The sequence below is a fragment of the Grus americana genome, chromosome 18 (genome assembly GCF_028858705.1).
Source record: "Grus americana isolate bGruAme1 chromosome 18, bGruAme1.mat, whole genome shotgun sequence".
Classification (NCBI taxonomy): domain Eukaryota; kingdom Metazoa; phylum Chordata; class Aves; order Gruiformes; family Gruidae; genus Grus; species Grus americana.
The window spans coordinates 10330811-10349555 of NC_072869.1; the positions used below are offsets into that span (position 1 = coordinate 10330811).

General features: G+C 41.9%; 1 protein-coding gene across 5 annotated transcripts in view; it reads right to left on the bottom strand.

The window, feature by feature from the left end:
• The window catches only part of B3GNTL1 (UDP-GlcNAc:betaGal beta-1,3-N-acetylglucosaminyltransferase like 1), a 133264-nt gene extending 128028 nt beyond the window's left edge, over positions 1 to 5236 (bottom strand). For 4 of the 5 annotated variants that reach the window (XR_008579739.1, XR_008579741.1, XM_054846536.1 and 1 more), the window contains exons 1-3: positions 4582 to 5236; positions 391 to 507; positions 163 to 262 (exon numbers count right to left, since the gene is read on the bottom strand). Coding sequence is in view for 2 of the 5 variants with exons in the window: in XM_054846536.1 (XP_054702511.1) it covers positions 163 to 262; positions 391 to 507; positions 4582 to 4677 (313 nt within the window). In the remaining 3 variants the exon portion in view is untranslated. Of the gene's footprint in view, positions 1 to 162; positions 263 to 390; positions 2504 to 4581 lie in introns of all 5 variants that reach the window. The other variant, XR_008579740.1, reaches the window with a different exon arrangement.
• Positions 5237 to 18745: the final 13509 nt, after the last annotated feature.

An 18745-nucleotide genomic window follows, 5' to 3' on the forward strand; every position in this document is an offset into this window, starting at 1 on the left:
ATTCTAAACTGGAATGATTTTTTGAACAGAGAGGTCTGGATAACAATGTGGGTTTTTTTCCGTTGCAATGCAAGTGGCTACAAAGACACTTTTCAAACTGAAAAGCAGAAGATGCCTGTGATAACAACCTAAGTCTCAAAAAATCACTATTAAGCTACATACCGCCTCGAGGCTGAGATGAACCATTACTACCAATGATTACTGGCACACCAGCATCTTCCAACGTGATCTTCCATTTTTCAATTATTTCAGCTGAACAGTCCTAGAGAAATGATTAGATAGATGTAAATATTTTAACTTGTATGGTGAACCAAACACAGTCCGAACCAAAAATTCCTATCAGAGACAGTATTTACTTGGACAGTATTTTAAATAAGGTCTGAAACATACCTTACTGGCATCATTAAAAACTGAAAGCTCCATGGTTTCTTTAAAATCTTGTTCCCAAACTGACTTCAAGCATTCATCTAACCAGCATTCACTATTGTGAACAGGCACAATGACAGACTACAAAAAAACAAACAAAAATCCAAATATATGTCAGTAATCATTATTCTTCTTTACTTACATCAAAAAGGGGAAGTGCCAGATCCTTTTGTAACTAACTTTCACAAAAAAAATGCATCCTAAAAATATAAAAGTCAGCAAAGATCCTTTACTTTCATTATAAATATATGATTTGCTTTCTTCTCTATCAAACTTTTTTTTTTCCCCCCACTTTTTGAGTTCTACAAGATGGCTTTGGTAGATCCCCAAGGAAACAAGAGAGACTACTGAACCAAAAATGCTAACAAAACATCTATAACACCACATTAACCTGTTTCTAGTATTCCTATTTCTTACAACGCTCTTTACTTCGGTCTTCCTTTAATATATCTTACTCATCAATTTTTCTTTAAGCTTACAACTTAATTGCAGAGGCTTATGTATGCAGCCTGTAACCTTGGGCTCTAGCCAAGTTTTTAAAAATTATTCTATCTAAAACTGCACAGTAGAAGATGACATATGACATAGTTCCATAGCCTACCATTTCAATCGCAGGCTTTCCTATTACAGCCTCTATTGTTTCAGCCACATACACGCAAAGCATGAAAACTTATCCGAAATATTTTAAAATTGGTTAGAAACCAGAAATCTGGGATTTCTCTGTTCAATTACTCACCACTGTTCTAATTAACTTGTACCTGTTAAAATCACTTATAGATAGGGAACTTAAGGCAAAGAGCCTAAGGAACATGTAGAAGTCTCATGCGACGTTTTAAGAGGTTCCTAGAAACAGAACTTAAACTCCTTATTGTGTGGTGTAACCATAAATGCACAGGTTGAAGAAACAGAAGATTAGTTCCTATTGCGAGCATGTGAGAATCTTAAGAAACAAAATACTAGAAGAATACTGAATTATTCAAGATTTGGTAACATGTGAGTACATGTACATTGTATGAATACAGGCAAATGCACACATTACTATGTAGATATATTTTGTGGACAGTGAGAAGTGTATTTTTGGGTTTTAGAGTATGATGTAAGTACACACAGGTATTACAGACTATGATGTATGGTACAATAACTAACAAATAAGAAACTTAACAACATTTCACAGCAAAATAAAAATACCCTATGTTCGTCTAAAATGAACGAACATCCTGATTTTTGGCAGGACGCTGTAACAAGTGAAAGGGGTATTTAAAAGAAGGTAAAAGGAAAGCTATCTAAAATTTTAAGCAAAGCAGGTCTTTCACCTCTGTTTTGGAGAGATAAATAAGTAAAATAAGAAGAAATAAAAAAAATTAAAATGTGAAATTGATTACAAAAAAATTACAAGATACAGACAAAAAATATTTTTTCAGAACGATGTCTCAGATTAGTACTTGGAGATCTAAAAAATAAGCAGAAATCTGAGATGCTAATCCAATATATTCAATTTACTCAGGATTATAATATCCTTTATGTCTAGATGGCAATTAAAATATGACCCTATATATTCATATGGATGAATCTAACAGATTCATGAAGAAAGAAAAGGATTCTCCAATTCTTCCAATGACAATATAAACTAGCTGCAGTTTTGCAAATCCATGATTTTCCAAATTTTTTTCTAATTAACTCAGTAAAAATTTGATTATGCCATCACAAATTAGCTTTATATTGGCTTGAAAACTGGAAAACTGGAACTTCTTTGCTTTTTTCCATAATGAACTTCTGTTTTAAGTCAGGACAGCAGTGCAAAATATAAAGATTACGTTAGAACCTCTCTGTTTAGTTTGAACTGAAAATAGAAAAAGCAGTACTTTAACAGCAGCATATATAAAACAATCCATAAATACCTGATGGCACCAAGGTAGTCTGAACTCAACAACTCATAATATATTAGCATGTTTCTAAATACATTACCATGAACAAGTTCTACTTCCACAGAACTATCACAACAATGGTGAGCTAGATGCCTGCCAAAATAAGGTACAGAGCCGAATTCCTGATGATGCTTCTGTGTAAACCTGAAAAACTAACAAATCCATACAAATAACTGCACACAGCAATATGATTAAAAGTACTGCTAGCACTGTATACTAAAGATTCCTTAGGTTCTACCATTCTTACTCAGCTTACTGTTTTTCTGCATTTACTTTTTTTTTTTTTTAAAGACAAAAAGAAATTAAAAATACTGCAGAGCTAAACTGTCATTTCTCCCTAGTTCATTTCTACATTTGTAGCCTGGCTTAAAAGTTACAGGTGGCATTTGCCCTGAACTGGGCATTCATAAATTGGCCTTTATCATCATGTGACTGTATCAGAACACTTCAGCCCCTTGGTTCATTTAAATGGGGAAAAACATGAACCAGGGCACTATTTCACTTACAGATTCATAGTAAAAAAAACCAGCTGGTAGTAACCTCAAGAGACCCTGTCTATCTTTTCGGTCCCCAAACAAGATCAAATACAGCTATATCATTGCTGACAAACCATAATCTCCAGGGACAGAATCACCAACCTTGCTAAGGCAATCTCTAAAAGCAGGCATAAGGGAGACCTGGAATAGTTTTCCCGGTGTCTGAAGTCCTTTTGCTGCAGTTTATGCCAACTACTACTTCCTGATCCCAGCACATATTATTATTCTAGGTCTTTTTGAAGACCGTTACCATAATAGTGAACTACAGAAATATGCATAATGCTTTTTCAAAGTAATTTTGAGTCAACACAGGGACATAAATTGCAAACAGCTAATGTATTTTTATCATTACAAGATCAACTGACAACAGAGTCAGAATTATCATTTCATTAGCTGAGACTGATTTATAGCAGAATCCAACAGAGGAACATTTTCATGGCCTACGAGCCAAGTACAACAGTTAAAATACAGAACTATGATCAGATCTGGATCTGAGCATTGTGACACTGCCTGGTTTTCACTGAACTTCACACATTCTAGAGTAAGACCTGAAGCGATTTAGCGATTTTTAGTAATGCAGTTTTGCCATCACTAAGCTGAAGATAATGATTCTTGGCTTCGCTGCAAAATGAATTTTGATGTATGGCAAAAATAACAGAATGTGAAATGGCTAACAGGTTGTTCAATCCCCTTTCCTCTACAAATGTATTAACCAAAGAAACTCCCTTTGTCTCTCAGCTAGACTACTGAAAAGCAATACATCAATCACAAGATGGGAGAGAAGTCGAGGTACATGAGGGGTATTTTTTAAAAAGTGACAGAAACTGTGCAACTGAATGTTTTGCATCAAAAAACATCTCGTTTCTGGTATTACCGCCATCATCCTCTACTGAGAACATATATGATAAACAACTCCAAAGTAAAAACTTAATTTCAGTTTCCGCAGATTTCAGTTCAAGCAGACTCCTACCTGCCTCCATATCTGAATGTAGAAAATAAATTAAAGTCATTTTAACACTGCTGAAGATTTTATAGAAGCCAGAAACTGTTACTTTTAAATGAAGTTTTCATATGAGTCACTCTTCCAAACCATTTAGAAACTCACGGCTGCTGGCAGAAACATACTAGTTTTGTCAAATCTTATATATGAGACACTTTAAATAAACCCAGGAAGATTTTCAGGCCATAAACTTTGACCTGCCTTTTGGATCTGAAACTCTCTGAAGTTGTTCATCGTTTTTACTTGCCCACTGATCTGTATGCTTTTGCTTTTCAGATGTTTCCCTCACTAAATCTAAATTGTCATTAAACCATATCAGTGGTACGTGTATAAATTTGTAACAGAAAAACCAATTTAAAAAAACCCAAACATTGTTATGCAGAGTAACAAAAGGATCAAGTATTGTAAGAAAGTTTTAAAACTATCTTTTCATACTCCACATAACCCAACGCGCCGGGCCTGGCACGCTCTAAGGCCAACCAGCACAAAACGCAGGCCAAAGCCGCTGCAAACCCCGCTGCTCTCCTGCGCCGAGCAACTGCAGCACCTCCAGAGCCTCCGAGGCGGGCACCCGGGAGAGAACTCGGCCCGAGCCGACAGCCGCTCCGGACTGTGCTCCTTCCCCAGCTCTGCCACCCTGCCCGCCGCCCTGCTTGCCCGAGCCTCAGCCCGCACTCGGCCGCCTGACACATACCACCTGGACAGCGTGGCCTCGCCCCGCCGGCGGCCGGGGGGGCACAGGGCGGCGGGCTGTGGCGGGGCTCCCGCTGGCTCTCCCCGCCTCCGCCATGGCCGCCTCCGCCTCTCAGGGAGAGGGGGGGGCCGCTCACCGGCGGGGTGTCCCGTAACGCCCTGGAGGAGCCGGGGATCGCGGCGGCAGCTGCCTCACTCGTACCGCCGCGGCGTTCCGCCGCCCCCCCCCCCCCCCCCGTTTCTCTTCGGGAACTGCTCCCCCGCGGGGCGCCGCGAACAGCCCGGCTGCCTCCCCCCGCCGCCTCGTCCCCTCAGGCCTCGTCCCCTGAGCGCCCCCCCGCCCCGCGCGGGGAAACCCCCAGCGGGAGGAACGACGATAGATGAGGCGGCTGCGGAAGGGCCGGAAGCGCCGCGCGCTGCTGCGCGACACTCTAGGACGGCGGCGAGCAGCGAGGCGCTGAGGAGAGGGCGGGCGGGCCAGGCGGTGGGCCGGGAGGCTCTTCGCCTTTGGGCCGGAGGGACCGTGGGCCATGTCGTTTGTTCAAGAAGATTGCCTCGGCTGGAGGCTGCCGTGTGTCATTTTAAAGTTTTAAAACGTTTCTCCTCGCTGGGGGTGCGGAATCTCCCCCAGCCTGGCTCGGGGTGCGCTGGTCAGACTGCGGCAGGGCTGAAGGCCCGGTCTGTGGAGGCACTAATTTCTTAAATAAATGGTGCGTGCAGTTTCCCACCTATTCTCTAATTACATTTTTTATTTGCATCTCTCCAGTCAGCACTTTTCTTAGTCAAGCCTGGTCTCTTCAGTGCTACCAGTGCTTTTTTCTTTTTTAATAACCTTTAAAAATGGGAAAATATTTGTTGGTGGTAATGATATCATTATTGATCATTTACTTACTGAAACTATAATTGTGCAACCACTTATTCCCTTGAAAGTGTTCGCAACTAGAAGGGATTGCAAGACCAGGCCCTATACAACAACCTATTCAGAATTTTTGAAATTTGCACAAAGCAATCTTTGTTGAGCAAAATCCTGAGATTATCCCTTGTTTATCTGAAGAGCCTATTAAACAGCTAGACAATTCAAGGAGCAAACAGAGCAGAGTTATCTTAAAATGTTTGTTGGCACACAAATCTGAGAACTGAGGAGGTGAGGAAGACAGCCAAGCAGTAATTCACCCTCGGAATCTATTTCAAATTATCTACACAGCTTCTCTCCATCCAGCCTGAGTTTAATCTCTCTGTGAACAGCACTGCTAACTATGAGCATTTCTTTTTCTGGCGACGAAGGCTGCTAACACTTTTACGTTGCCTGCATGCCTTGCTTTATCTCAGAAAGTGTAGCAGAGTATTGCTTTACTCGCACTGAACCGAACAAGAGTTCCAGTCAGGGACCAGTGCCTCATTATGCGAAGCAGCCTACAAAATGCAGGGCAAACCCCATGCTTCCTTCCTCAAGGAAAATAGAGAACCAATGAAAACCACCAGAAATGTTTTCTAAGTTTTATTCTCTAGCTGACCACAAAGGGTAATTAAATAAAAAAAAAAAATACTTAAAAATTTATTTTCATTTGGGAGGATTTTGGACAGACTTTTAAAGGCCCACAAACATGCAAAAACTCCTCAGTGGGATCTAACTTCCACTGTGAGTGTTGTTACCTGCTCACTTTTGAAAATCTAGCAGGCATTTCTGTGTTCTTGGGCAACCAAATAATTTTCAAAATATAGTCCATTGTTTCAAGCCTATTCCTCTTTCACGTGGGTCAGAATGGGAAGAGATCTCCTAATGCTGTCACGACAAACTCACTCAGTAACAAGCAAAAATGGCTCAGTCCTAATTGTACTTCCAATTGCTCTAAAGATTTTTCAGAGTGGTGGGGAACAGGACACAAAGCAGTTCCTACAGCTAAAAGCATTACAGAATCAGACATCTCTCATCATACTAGTTTTTAGCTTTTGTTTCTGATAAAACAATCTCTTGAGGATCACTACTGTGAACCTAAACCTTGCAAATTCTGGAGGCTTTAGCTATCAAATGGAAATTTTCCTCATCTGAATGGAAAGGCATACTATCTAGAAAGTTATTTTGCTTTCTTTACATTTAAATTGGTCATTTCAAAGATGACACAGACTAGTTATAGTGTGGACAACTTAACCTATTGACTTGGGAGGACAGAGCTCAACTGATTTCACTGGGAGTTTAAAAAAAGAAGATAAAAAGACAGCTTGTGTAGGGTATCACTGGGGTTATTTAGGCCAAGTAGTCTTGGGTTTAGTTTCTCTTTGAAAAGGTGAAATTGTAACTGAGGAGGTAAAAGAGTATCCTTACAAACAAATTTGTTTGTTGGTATTGTGGAGCATGTGGGCAACTTAATTTAGTTGTATTTTTATTGGAAGGACAAAATGAGTGAGTATAGAGTTCTCTTCTAACACATCTGTCACTAAATTTACAAGCTTCAGTACTGAAGTATTTCCAGAACACACCATGTTGAAAGGATCATTCAACAAAGTAGGTAAAATATTCAGCTTAGAGCTAGTTTTGAAACCACTTCTACTCAAAGAATGATTTGAGCTTCCAAAATTGGTCAGTTATTTTCATAAAATGTTACAGTTGAGTGGCAAGAAAAGAGGGATGCAATATTTCTCATTAGAGAACTATAGAGCAGAATGGGACTTCAGAAGCTCCTGCCATCCTGAGACGGGATCAACCTTGTCATTCCTGACAAAGACCTGCCTGTTCTCAAAGGTCTTCCTCCAACAACGAGGCTTCATTACATCCTCAGACAATTTATTGCAGTCCTCAGTATCTTTATCCTTAGGAAGGATTTCTTAACAGCTAACCTAGACCTTCCCGTGATTTCAAAGCCCCCTCAAATTTGGCGGGCTAGATCTTTTCCCCCTAGCAAAAACATCCTGACGTCTGTCATCTCCCCAGTTTTAGAGCTGTTTGGCCTGAGCCTATTGCCTAAGTTTTTGCTTTTGTACAGAAGCCTCTTGCTATCTCTCTCCCTCCACATTGTAAACTCTTCAGCTTCCAAGGCACAGTTCCTCAGTTTAAGTCCTCTGTTAGCAGCAAGAGTTTAAATATTTTCCCTTGGGCAAAACTTATCCACCTACCTTAGTTGAATCAGTACTTTGACTACATTTTAGGCCTGATGTGAAAAGTTCTGCTGGGCTTTTTTTTTTTTTTTCTTAAATAAATCCTTAGCACCCTATCCTGCTTTTTTTGCAAGCCTAGAAAAGATACCTATTTCATAATCAAACACACTGAGTCAATACAAATGAGGAGGCCGGTAACTTGCCAAAGATAAGAGTAGAATGTCTTCTAAAGGAGACAGCCCCACATCCCTTGAGCCTGTCCCTGTGCCCTGAGAGGCTCCCTCAGCCCCCTCCTTCAGGGGTCCCCCATAGCCCTCTGGAGTGGTTTTATCCCCTGCAGCTGTGTGCCTTCTCAGCTGCTTTCTTGCTAATGCCTACCTTAACCCTTTCTTTGCCTGATAAGGCTTGCAAACTCCATCCCAAATCTGTTATTCCTTATCCACCCTCCCCACAGAAAACAAGTCATTCCCTTCCTCTCCACAGCCACAATTTAGGTATTTGCAAATTGTTGTTACTTTCCCCCCCTCTCCCGCTCTCTTGTTTAGGTTATGCACATCTGATTCATTCGGTCCTTCCTCACTGGTCATGCCTTAGACCTCCGTTTATCCTCATCTCTCTCTTCTCGTCTCTCTCTGGGCACTTTGCATCTCCGCTGGAGAATGAGACCCAGCGCCAGACCGAGTGTTCCCGCTGGGGCTGTACCAGTGCTGGGCAGAGCAGGATTACTTTCCATGTCTTGCAAGCCATACTGCTGTTTGCACAGCTTAGTGCGGTGTTTGCCTTTTTCACAATGGCTTGACACTGTTGACTCCTAATCAGCTTGTGATCTATTATATCCCCTAGATCTTTTTCTGCATGAGGGAAACAGTATTTTAGCAGTTTTATTCCAGTCAGCCACATGAGAATAAAATGACTGAAGTAGTGTGAGTGAGATTATCTGCTTTGTGCTTCAATACCAGAATTGTTTACTGGTTTCCAGTTAGTTACATGTGTACACCCTGTTAAGGGAGTTGCACAAGTGTTGCTAATGCCTTCCTTTGGCCTTCAGAGCCTTTATTACTGGTGGGGACTAGTACCTAAGAGTTATTTAGGCCAATTTCCCTGTGTACTCAAGACTTCAAATGCTTGGCTGAAATTGCAGGGCTAATTGCTGTGAAGAAAACATCTTATAATTTAGATATATTGAGTTTGAATAACCTCACTGAAAGCTGCAGTTGCTCTTTAGAGAAGAACTGTTGTGTGATACATTTCTCTCTTTGAACCATTAGCTGTTGTTGCAAAGGATGTTGCTGTTGCTTGTTTCTTTTTTTTAAATGAGTCAATCTGAAGAAGCCAGTGGTTGTTTTTGTGAGTTAGCAAATGTCACAAATATTCTGTTAACATGAGTACTGGACTTGGGTACCTTTGTGGGTAAGCTAGAATGATCTCATTCATTTCAGTACTAGTCCACCCCTCCAAACATACACCCTCCTTGACCACCACCAGTCATCCTGCTCCCTGTGCGCTTTCATTTCACGTCCTCTCATCAGTCTGCTGGGCCACCTTGCAATTTTGTGCAGGTTTGCCCTGTTCTGCTTGAGCCGTTCTCTTAGCTGCTGTAGTTCAGCCTGTCGAGCATACCTTTATGTTTTGTGCTTTTTTTATGCATTAAGACTGCAGGAGGTAAGGGAGAGGCACAGCTCTTCCACAGAATTGAACAAGATCAGTGCGGGTTTTTTTTGCCTAGGGCTTCGATAATTGAGCAATCTTATGCAAAGTTAGACTTTTATTTGGCAATCTTTTCTGAAAGGAATGTTTCTGTATAATGCTATATTTTAAAAATACAATCAAAGAAACATCTTTACTTGTTAGCTGGTGATATCTGCTGGAGAATCCAGTGATAGGCAACTGATTATGGTCTAACCACCTCGGTTAGTAGAGTTTGGTTTTGTTATTGAAACAAACCCAATAAAGTAATAATGGTATTTTCCTTACTTACCCAAAACACTTTATAAGTTATTTGGGAGGGGAAAAAAATCTTATTTACAAAAGATAGCAAGATTCAGATAACGAAAATAGATAAAAGTTAGCCTTGAAATCCCATTTTCCTAATCTTGACAAGTTCCTGTGCACCACAAGTGATAACCCTCGAGAATCAAAGCTTCTACTTGAAGAAGAATAAACCTTTAGAAAGTTCAGTGTACGTTCTTTGTTTTTCAAAACCATACCTCTGTTTGATCTTCTTGATGACTGAAGTGTTAAGCACTTACGAAATAAAGTTATGCTAGAGCGCTGAGGAAAGTAGGTGGAATTGTGTATTTCCCAAAGCTTCACTGGTAAATTCATACTGTCCACAGTCAGAATTTTGTTGAACTTCAGTACCTTTGGGAGCTTAAACTTCTTTGTATATACGTACAGGAAGCATCTGACATTTTAAGATGGGAAAGTGCTTAAAGAAATAAATCATATCCCTACAAAGGAATGTATACATAACAGGAACTGGGATGTGTATAATATGCAGAGATCCACAAGACAACGTATTGGATGCACATCTTTATATGACATACAGAGAGGAAGGGAAATGAGCAACATTTTGAATTATGAATTAGCCAAAGGCCTCTTAAGAAGAGATTACAAGAATTGCATAGCTCTAGAGAATACAGCAACATTTACTTAATACATCTTCATTGACAAGAGAATTCAATAGGTTCTTCAAATCTTTATACTACCCCATAAAACACATCTTATTATACCAGATTGTATCTTTTTGTATCATTCTTAAAATACTAATCTACTCTGACAAGTGGGTCTTCAGGTACAGTTTATTGTGACTAATTTAATCTCAGTTTTGTTTAATTTTCAAGCAAAGACTGTTTTTCCATTTTCCTGTAAATGCCAATTCTTCAGACTCACCCTGGGTTATGAAATTGAAAGTTCTTTCAGGTTTGTGCATCTTCAGTAAAACAGAGTTTACAGCTTCACTTAAGTTAACAATACGGCTGGTAATACAAAGGCTAGTATAGTGAGCAGCTTACTCCCTTCCAGCTGTATTGGCTGTGTGTTGTAAGAGAGTAGTAAAGATGTAATTCTTGTCAGAAAATTGACCAGATGCGAGCAGAACAGAGACAGGAAACTGTTCTCTTTCAGTGAAAAGCTGTTACTCCATTTTTATGTACTTTCTGTTCTGAATGTAACTGGTTTCAAGGCCGGGAAGGCCTTTGAACAGCCTGACAAATATGCTGCTAACCTGGGGGACCTCCAGCTCTACGAGGAAAGAAGCCAACAAGCTGTGCAAATGGTATCTGAGATGGCTTGTGACTACCTTATCCAATGGTGCCCGTGGCCTCTGGGCTGTGGGAGGGACGGAGGCACAGCCCCGGTGTGAGACCATCCGTCAGGTCCTGACGCAGGATAGGGACATCCTCATGTTGGGACACTGAGCCCACGGGGAGGAAGAGTGGGCTGCTGTGGGGAGTGGGAGGTGATGACACCCCCAGGCTCTTGGGGCTGCACAGCACCGCTGCCTCTCCCTGGCTTCAGGGGAGCTGAGAGAAGCCGTGGCCCTGTGCGGCGGGGGCTGCCAGCACTGAGCACGTGAGAGGGAAAGGAAAGGAAGGTCTGGAGCCCTTTGGACCTCAGCAAATCCCTCTGTATAATAATACTTTCAAAGGACATTATCAATTCACAATAATTTTGTGTGAATAAACTGACAATTGTGTCAAGTATTATTTTTTTTTTAGGTAAGGTTATGACATCTTCTGTGACATAAGACTATAGATAGATTCTAGCTATCAAAACTGTTTTGGGAGAAGGTCTGTGGAGGCTACATTGTTGTGCTAGCAGGATATAAGAGATGACAGTAAATTATTTCATTGTGTAGAGGCTCCCTGGTAACATCAGCCTGATGCCATTAGAGCCTGCAATAAACCACCATACACAAAAGACTCTGCTTCTCCCTCCCTGTGACAAAATCCTTACTCGTCTACTGCTGAATACTCTTATTCTTTCCATAATCAACCCGGCTACTTAAATTCTATCTAAACTTTCCCTTCCCAAATAAGGTACTTTTTTTTTTTGTACTGCAAGAGAGAGATATATTTAATTTCACCATGTGAGAAGCCAAGATCCCCATTTTGACTTCAAGTGAAATCAACTAAAAATAGCATTTTGCTAACATTGCTTCTTGTGCTATGTCCATTCCTCTGTCTATCGAGACAGAGATCAAGGATATATAGGTGTCCAGCTCCATTGATAGCGTTGGCCTAGAAGCAGATCCTGCAGGTATTTAAATACTGGGGTATCTGGATGTGCATATGAGAAGTTTCATTTTGTTTTAAAACCTCCAACTGTATAAAGTTGTAATTTGTTAGTGTTCTCATCTTGGGTTCTCAGATTATTTATGTACCCAACAACCCCTGTGCCAGTTGCAGTTATTATGCACGTAAACTTGAACTTTGACATTTCATACTGTTGCGGAACCTTGGTATGTGCATTCCTTTATCTTCCCACCGTCCCTGCAGTTGCTCTTCATTATTGTCAGTGCCTATTAGTTAGAAAACTACATTCCATTTTGTTTGGGCCAATTAACTGGTTGGAGAGAGCAGCTCTTCTAGGATCCCCGCTAACTCTGTATCACCAGCCATCATCTACTGATTCATTAAATAAACCTGAGCACCGCTGCATTTTTCAAAGAAGCAAATTCTTGTTTCTCAGTTGACCAACTCGCAAAAACTCTTCAGACTTTTGGGTATTCCACTCTCTTATGACAATTAAAGGAGAAAAGACGTTGTGTAGCCAGTTAAAGGAGAGCTGTCATATGAATTATTGTCCTAATTAGTTTATGTGCATTTTCATGTGGTTAGGGTGCTGTCTTCCTAAATGCCAGGGAAGAAGAATACCAGCAGAGGAAACAGTCCGTGTGCTGCTTCAATATTGTGACTTGCAGCCTGTCTGAAAGCATAACAAAGACTTGATTGTGCAAGTGCCCAGCTGATCCAACAAGCAATGAATAAGTGAGCAATGGTCAACAGTGAAGGAGTGGATATCACAGAGGGCAATTCAAAAAGGTTATAGTGCTGTGAAGTGAGGGAGGCGTGAAATGAAATAGAACCAGAGATACAGATAGTCAACTGTTTGGGTTAGTTTTACTTTTTATTTTTTCCTTGAAATTGTCCATGCTTTTTGGATAAAACAAAAAAAAAAGAAGATGACTGTAAACTGGTAAGAGAGAAATCTTCCAGTACGGAAGAAAGTAATCTCATTCTTTCAGTATAAAGCAAGGATAATTTAAAAACAACACCTGATAGACCTGATGAATGAGATCTCCAGAATTCTGCTTAGAAGACTTGCTAGCTAGCATGAGATAGGCCGCTGTTAGGGGAAAGAAGTACAGACTGACAGATTTTTGTTTCTGTTCAAGCATTTGGGTCCACATAAGGCCCAATTCAGTCTTGTCAGCATGAGACTTAGGAAGAGAAGAATGAGAAAGTTTGCTATGAAACAAGAGACCTCCTCGAGTTCTTCATGGGAGCACGAGTATCTCGTGAAATCAACAGTAGGAAGGATTCCCTTTCCTTCGAAGTCTTACACTAATCTTTTTACCCTTGAATGGACTTGACTGGATTTTCAGACAGAATCCTGTCTGAAAAAGCGGAAGATACATAGACTTCTATATTACCAAGATAGCAAAGTTCACATTTCATACTTCTGCACTGCTTCAAGGACTTCTCCCAAAAACACTAAAAGAAAGAGAGTTTGGGTGACCACAGCATCTCTGACTTCATGGTGTTCCAGAGGAAAGACACTTTCTAATTTGCTAGTCATTACTTGTCAGTTTTCATTAGATTTCATGGCTTGTCACTGTCCTTGGGACATTTCAAATTAAGATCTTTTAGCCTCAACAAAGCCTGTTACCATACCTTGGAGCTTTCATGTTGTTTTGTCTTTGCCGCCGCTCTCACAATAAATTTGCAGACCACCGTGAATTTGTGCCAATTGATTTTCAGAGTTCCTCATCGACTAAATTCAGCATCATAATATAGAGAAACAACTTTCGGAAGGTCATGCAAGGAACTCGGTGGAGACTTTGACAGAGAACCTAACTTGCCTTTTCCTCAGTCCACTACTTAATCAGCGGAGCATGTCTGTGGTCAGCTTTGTAGGCACCTCAATGAGAGCGTAATCTGACCTAAGAAAGCCATGATAGCTAAAACATGCTTTGAGCCAAAGAAAACCAAACCAAACCAAAATCAGAATCTCTTTCAGCAGATGCATTGTTTGTCATCTGAAAACCTTGCAAAATAGGTTCTCATCCCAGCTTCAGGTCTCTTTGGAGGAGTCATCTTGCTGCTGAGCTGGGTGGTGCTAAAAGGGCCCCGGGGATGCAGGGCCCTTCACCCCTCCATTCAGATACATCTGCCCTGCAAATACCGCCACAAAGCAGCACAAAGGACCCTGCTTTGTGGAGTAACACAGATCTGAGTTCACCATCTGATCCATTGTTTTGCCTTGAGCAAATATGTAATAATGTCGGAATTTATGGATTAGTTAGACAATCCCTGATCTGCTTTAATCAGAATTCGTGCTATTCCTCCCAGAACGTCGCTGATCGGAGTAGTGTGCAGGCAGACTGGGTATGGACAGAGAGCTCTCTTAGTTTTTTCTCTGTTAATGCTGCAATATTTGCTAAGACATCACTCATTTAGTGAGCGATTGAGTTTAAGAAGAAATGAAAATTCATGTGCTGTTAATAACAACTGGGCAAACCTCACTGCCCTTTTTCTAGTAAAACTGCCATTTTATTTGGGGGGGGGGGTTGTTATATAAAAGCTACCCCGTGGGCCGAATCTGGCTCACAGGAGCTTGTCAGCCTTGCTCTAAAAAAATCACTCTCATCAGATCTGAGGTTGATCTGGGCTCTGAAAAGACCCGCTGTTGAAAATTAAGTGTGAAATTTGCAAATGATTAAGTTGAATTATTTACCTTGTTAGTTCATCATGTCTGCAAAAATATTCTCTTCCCTTCTAGTCACCTAGCAACGAATACACAGCGCACAATTATTTTTTCACAATTTGTAGGAGAGTTGCATTAAAATGCATGTCAGTGTCTTTATTTCATGACAGGCATGTAGCAAACAGCACTGCAAATGTTTGTTTATCCTGGCAAGGGCTGGATTTGTTTAGTGTAACTTGCCTTAGTTTTGTGTAAGTTCCGAAGCACAAAAGGAAAATATATTCTTGTTTTCAGATCAGCGCTACAAATATTCTCTTCAGCTTTGTTTTTATTATGAGAAGTGACTACTAATGGATTCGGACCTGTCCCCTCTGCTATCAGATTCTCCCACCGCATGCTGGAAACTTCTCAATATGTTTGAAGAACTACTGATTGCAGAGGCTGAGTCTACAGGTTGCATAGTGTACGCGGGCTGGAGGAACCGGAGAAAATGAAAAACTAAGCCAGCCAAGAGGATATGCATCAAGATAAATATCAGCTTCACCAGTGGCATAAGTTATGTTTTCTAAAACAGGAAATTAATGTTCATTAGATGGTAGAAATAAACAACTAGTCCTCTTGAAAAGCCCTCAGATTAAACGCTGGGTTTCTGAGTACTTTTTGGCAGACATTTTAAATACCTAGGTTATTGTGAAATGAAAAGAAAACACTAATTCTTGTGGATGAAATGCACAGGACTATCCCCCAAACAACAATATGCTGAGGCCTCTTTAGAGGTTTTTGTTTTTGACTGCAGCTTTATCCGGTCTGAGGCATGCAAGCGTGAGTTAATGCCTGCAACCCAGAGCAGCCTCTAGGCTTAGGCACTAAATCCTCTGCCCGGGTGCCCAGGTCCTGAGACAGCTTTGCTGTGAGAGATGGCAAACGATCTGTGTTTCTTAGCCACCTTTTGCGCTTTGCGTTACCTTTTCGATCCTCTCAGTAGGCTGCTTGAGTCCAGACATCATTCCCTTCATTGCTTTCCAGTTTGATTTGTAAAGAGTAAAACGCAAATTCCTGTCTGCATGGGCTGGGTCGCTTAACAGCTTAAGGTGTGTGGGGGGGCAAACGGAGAGAGAAAAGCACAGGAACCATTGGTGCCGTGATGCTGTCTGTGGCCCTTGGCTTGATGAAAAACCAAGCTGTGTGGTTTGGGAAAACGGTCCTTGGTATCCTAAAGCCATGGTTTTAGCACTATCACAGAGCGTAGATGTAATCCTTAATCCACCTTGGACTCCTTGGCCAAGATCATGCCTCACTCAGCCTCCCTAATCTGCATGTATCTTAGCTAGCGGAGGTGCTGCAATTAAGACTAGCGTAGCCAGGAGTGTGGTCTCCCTCTGCAGTCAGCACGGAGAGGCCGGCGCTGGCAGAAGGTGATTCAGCTCCTACCTGGGCTGAGTTACCTGGGCCTGCACCCCCTGCCTCTGGGGGACACAGGGAGGAGAGCACGCCTGACTGCTCCGCTCTGCTCCAAGGCCTGTGTTAGTCCCGTGTCTTACCCTGCTCCGTATTGGTGAGGTGGAAGTAAAGACCATGAGGAGAAAGGGACATTGATTTGCCAGCAACTGAAAGTGTAGAAATTTAAAAAATAAAATATACACATTGGCCAAACTATTGATTTGTGTTCAATGTCTAAGTACTCACGGTAAATGAACTTTGTTGCCTGCAGAGGTAGCATCCCTGTTTTCCCGTCCCCTCGTGCGCTGAGCGCCGATAGGTGTAACTTCAGGTACACCTACTGGTTTGGCCACATCACAAGTCCGGGCATCTGCACTTTCTTACTTATTTATTTTGCTGTTATGTCTTGTAATTAACTTGTCCAAATAATGATTTTTTTTTTCCAGGGGTTTTCTGTTCATCACACAATTCACCTAAGTCTCACTTTTGTGCCTACAGCAAAATCCATTGATTTGGGTGGGAGCTGCTTGGGATCCTAACGCAAACATCCAGAGGCGGAAGCCGGATTGTGTTTGCAGCGGGAGCTGCCAGTTCAGTGGGGAGCTATTTGTTTCAGAGCTGCCTGTGTGTCCAAGGGGAGAGGGGCAGCTTTGCTCCCAGCGCTCCCCCGCCCCCTCTTTCCCACTCCTGTAACGCTGCCTTCACTCTTTAAAATGCAATCTCTAAATTGACACTGTTCCATCAGAAATCCTGGTGTCCTCCGACTTGATTTTGGGCTTGCAGTTAACGCTGGCTTCTCCTAGGAAAGATTGGCTTATTTTTCTTTAAATGTGGGTCGTTTTCTGTTACATTCCAAGGGGCGAAACTTTTGCATTTAAAACAAAACCAAGAAAAGCAAGCTGTGAGTAGTAGTGATTTAGGAGTAATAGGAACTATGCTTAAAGGTCCCTTCCAACCCAAACTATTCTATGATTCTATGATATTAGCACTAACAGAAGTAAGCGGGAATAAGCAGAAGGGTGCCATTATGGATGAGTGTATTTTCATTACTAATTTTAATTTCATGAGAGCAAGTAACACAGTCCCCCCTCAGCACACACAAAGATTCCCCACTGTCCGTTCAGCTGCTGAACCTCTCCCTGTTTTGTTATCCTGCTTACTCCCATCTGTCCACTGGATTTACCTTACAAATTCTTTTTATTTCATATCGCTCCTGTATTAATTTTCTATTGTCCCCTCTGTGGCTTGTTTGAATTCTTCCACCACTCTCTTCTCCCTCCTGCTTTGCCATGCGTGCTGTTTAGCTATGGCTTTGCCTTTCCAGAAAATACCCTGCTTCTCCTCCTTCCCCCTCCTCCTTTAAAGTTTCAGATTTCCCTTCCTGGCAGCCAGCGAGGAGCTGCACACCATGCACCAGCGGTTGGGTCTGCTCTGTAACCACAGGACCTGATTCACCTCCTGCAAGCTGAGCAGTGTGAAAATAAATCAGCTGAGAGGGAGCTGGTTGGGAGTTGCAAAACGCGGGGACGCATGGCAAAACCAACACACGGGCTGGGTAATGACCAGCAAGGCTCTCGAGGAGTTTGCAGTTCCCCCATATATATTCCCTTCGGGACAGCAATGCTGAGTGAGACCTTTCAACAGATTAGCTCTGCCACACTGTTTAAACCAGCTTTGCATGTTCAGCTGAGATGTGCTTAACCCAAAATCCTATGGCTGAAAGTGCCCTTACTATGCCTTCCAGCTGGGTCCCAACTTGGCAAGGGAGTTCTGTCCCTAATACGTAGGATCTAAACGGAGCCATGCTTTGAAGAAAATGTAAATCCAGACCTGAGCTTCAGCCCGTTTCTAATCACCGCTTGATTTGGTTTTCTCTGAATCTGCTCATTTGAGTACTGAAGCAAATTAGTCATCTGTCCTTCAACAGGTTCTCCTCCTGCAGCCGCCTGTTCTTCAAGTCTTTTAAAATCACCGTTCTTAGTGCCTGGGTTTGTAGCTGTGACAAGCAAATATTTAATGTGAATTTAGAATCAAGTGTCTGAAGTGACTATGTAGATCCTCATCTTTGAGTTGCTCCTTGAGAAAGGCAATGGAGCTTTATTGGGGTTCAAGTGTTTGAGTGCACGAAGCTGTTTCCAGAACCTGTATCTCCAGTCCTGCCACATTAGGCCAGGGTAGTAACTTAGTGACTTCTGTTTTCAGAGTAGTGTGAAAAACTTTGCTGCAGAGGATTTATGGTTCCTTTTGACATTATACAATATTTTCCCTCCCAGATTTCAGTGAAGTTCTGCTCTTTCTGAATTGTAAATGAAAAAAAAAAAATTACTGTTCAGAATGTTCTCTCTTGAAAAGATGTTTGCTTTTCACAGCTCGAACAGAAAACAGCTCAGTGCATCCAAAAGCTGCCTCACCCTTTGAGCGTGTTCCCAGATCTCAGCCAAGAGCACTACTATGGAATAGCTGTGAGTAGCCGGAAGAGCATTGTGGGGATTGAGATGCAAATGAGCAAACCAAACAGCCCCCTTCGCTGCTGAGGTTCCCTATCTCCTTCTGCCCCTCACTTTTGAACCGGGGGAGGCTTAACCTGGGCATGGCTCTGCAGCCACAACCCTGGGCTCTGCTCGTTTGTAACCCTCATCAGCTTGGGTCGGATGAAGAGCTGGATCAGCGTCATGAAGGCATGGAGGACAGGAGGGGCTTTC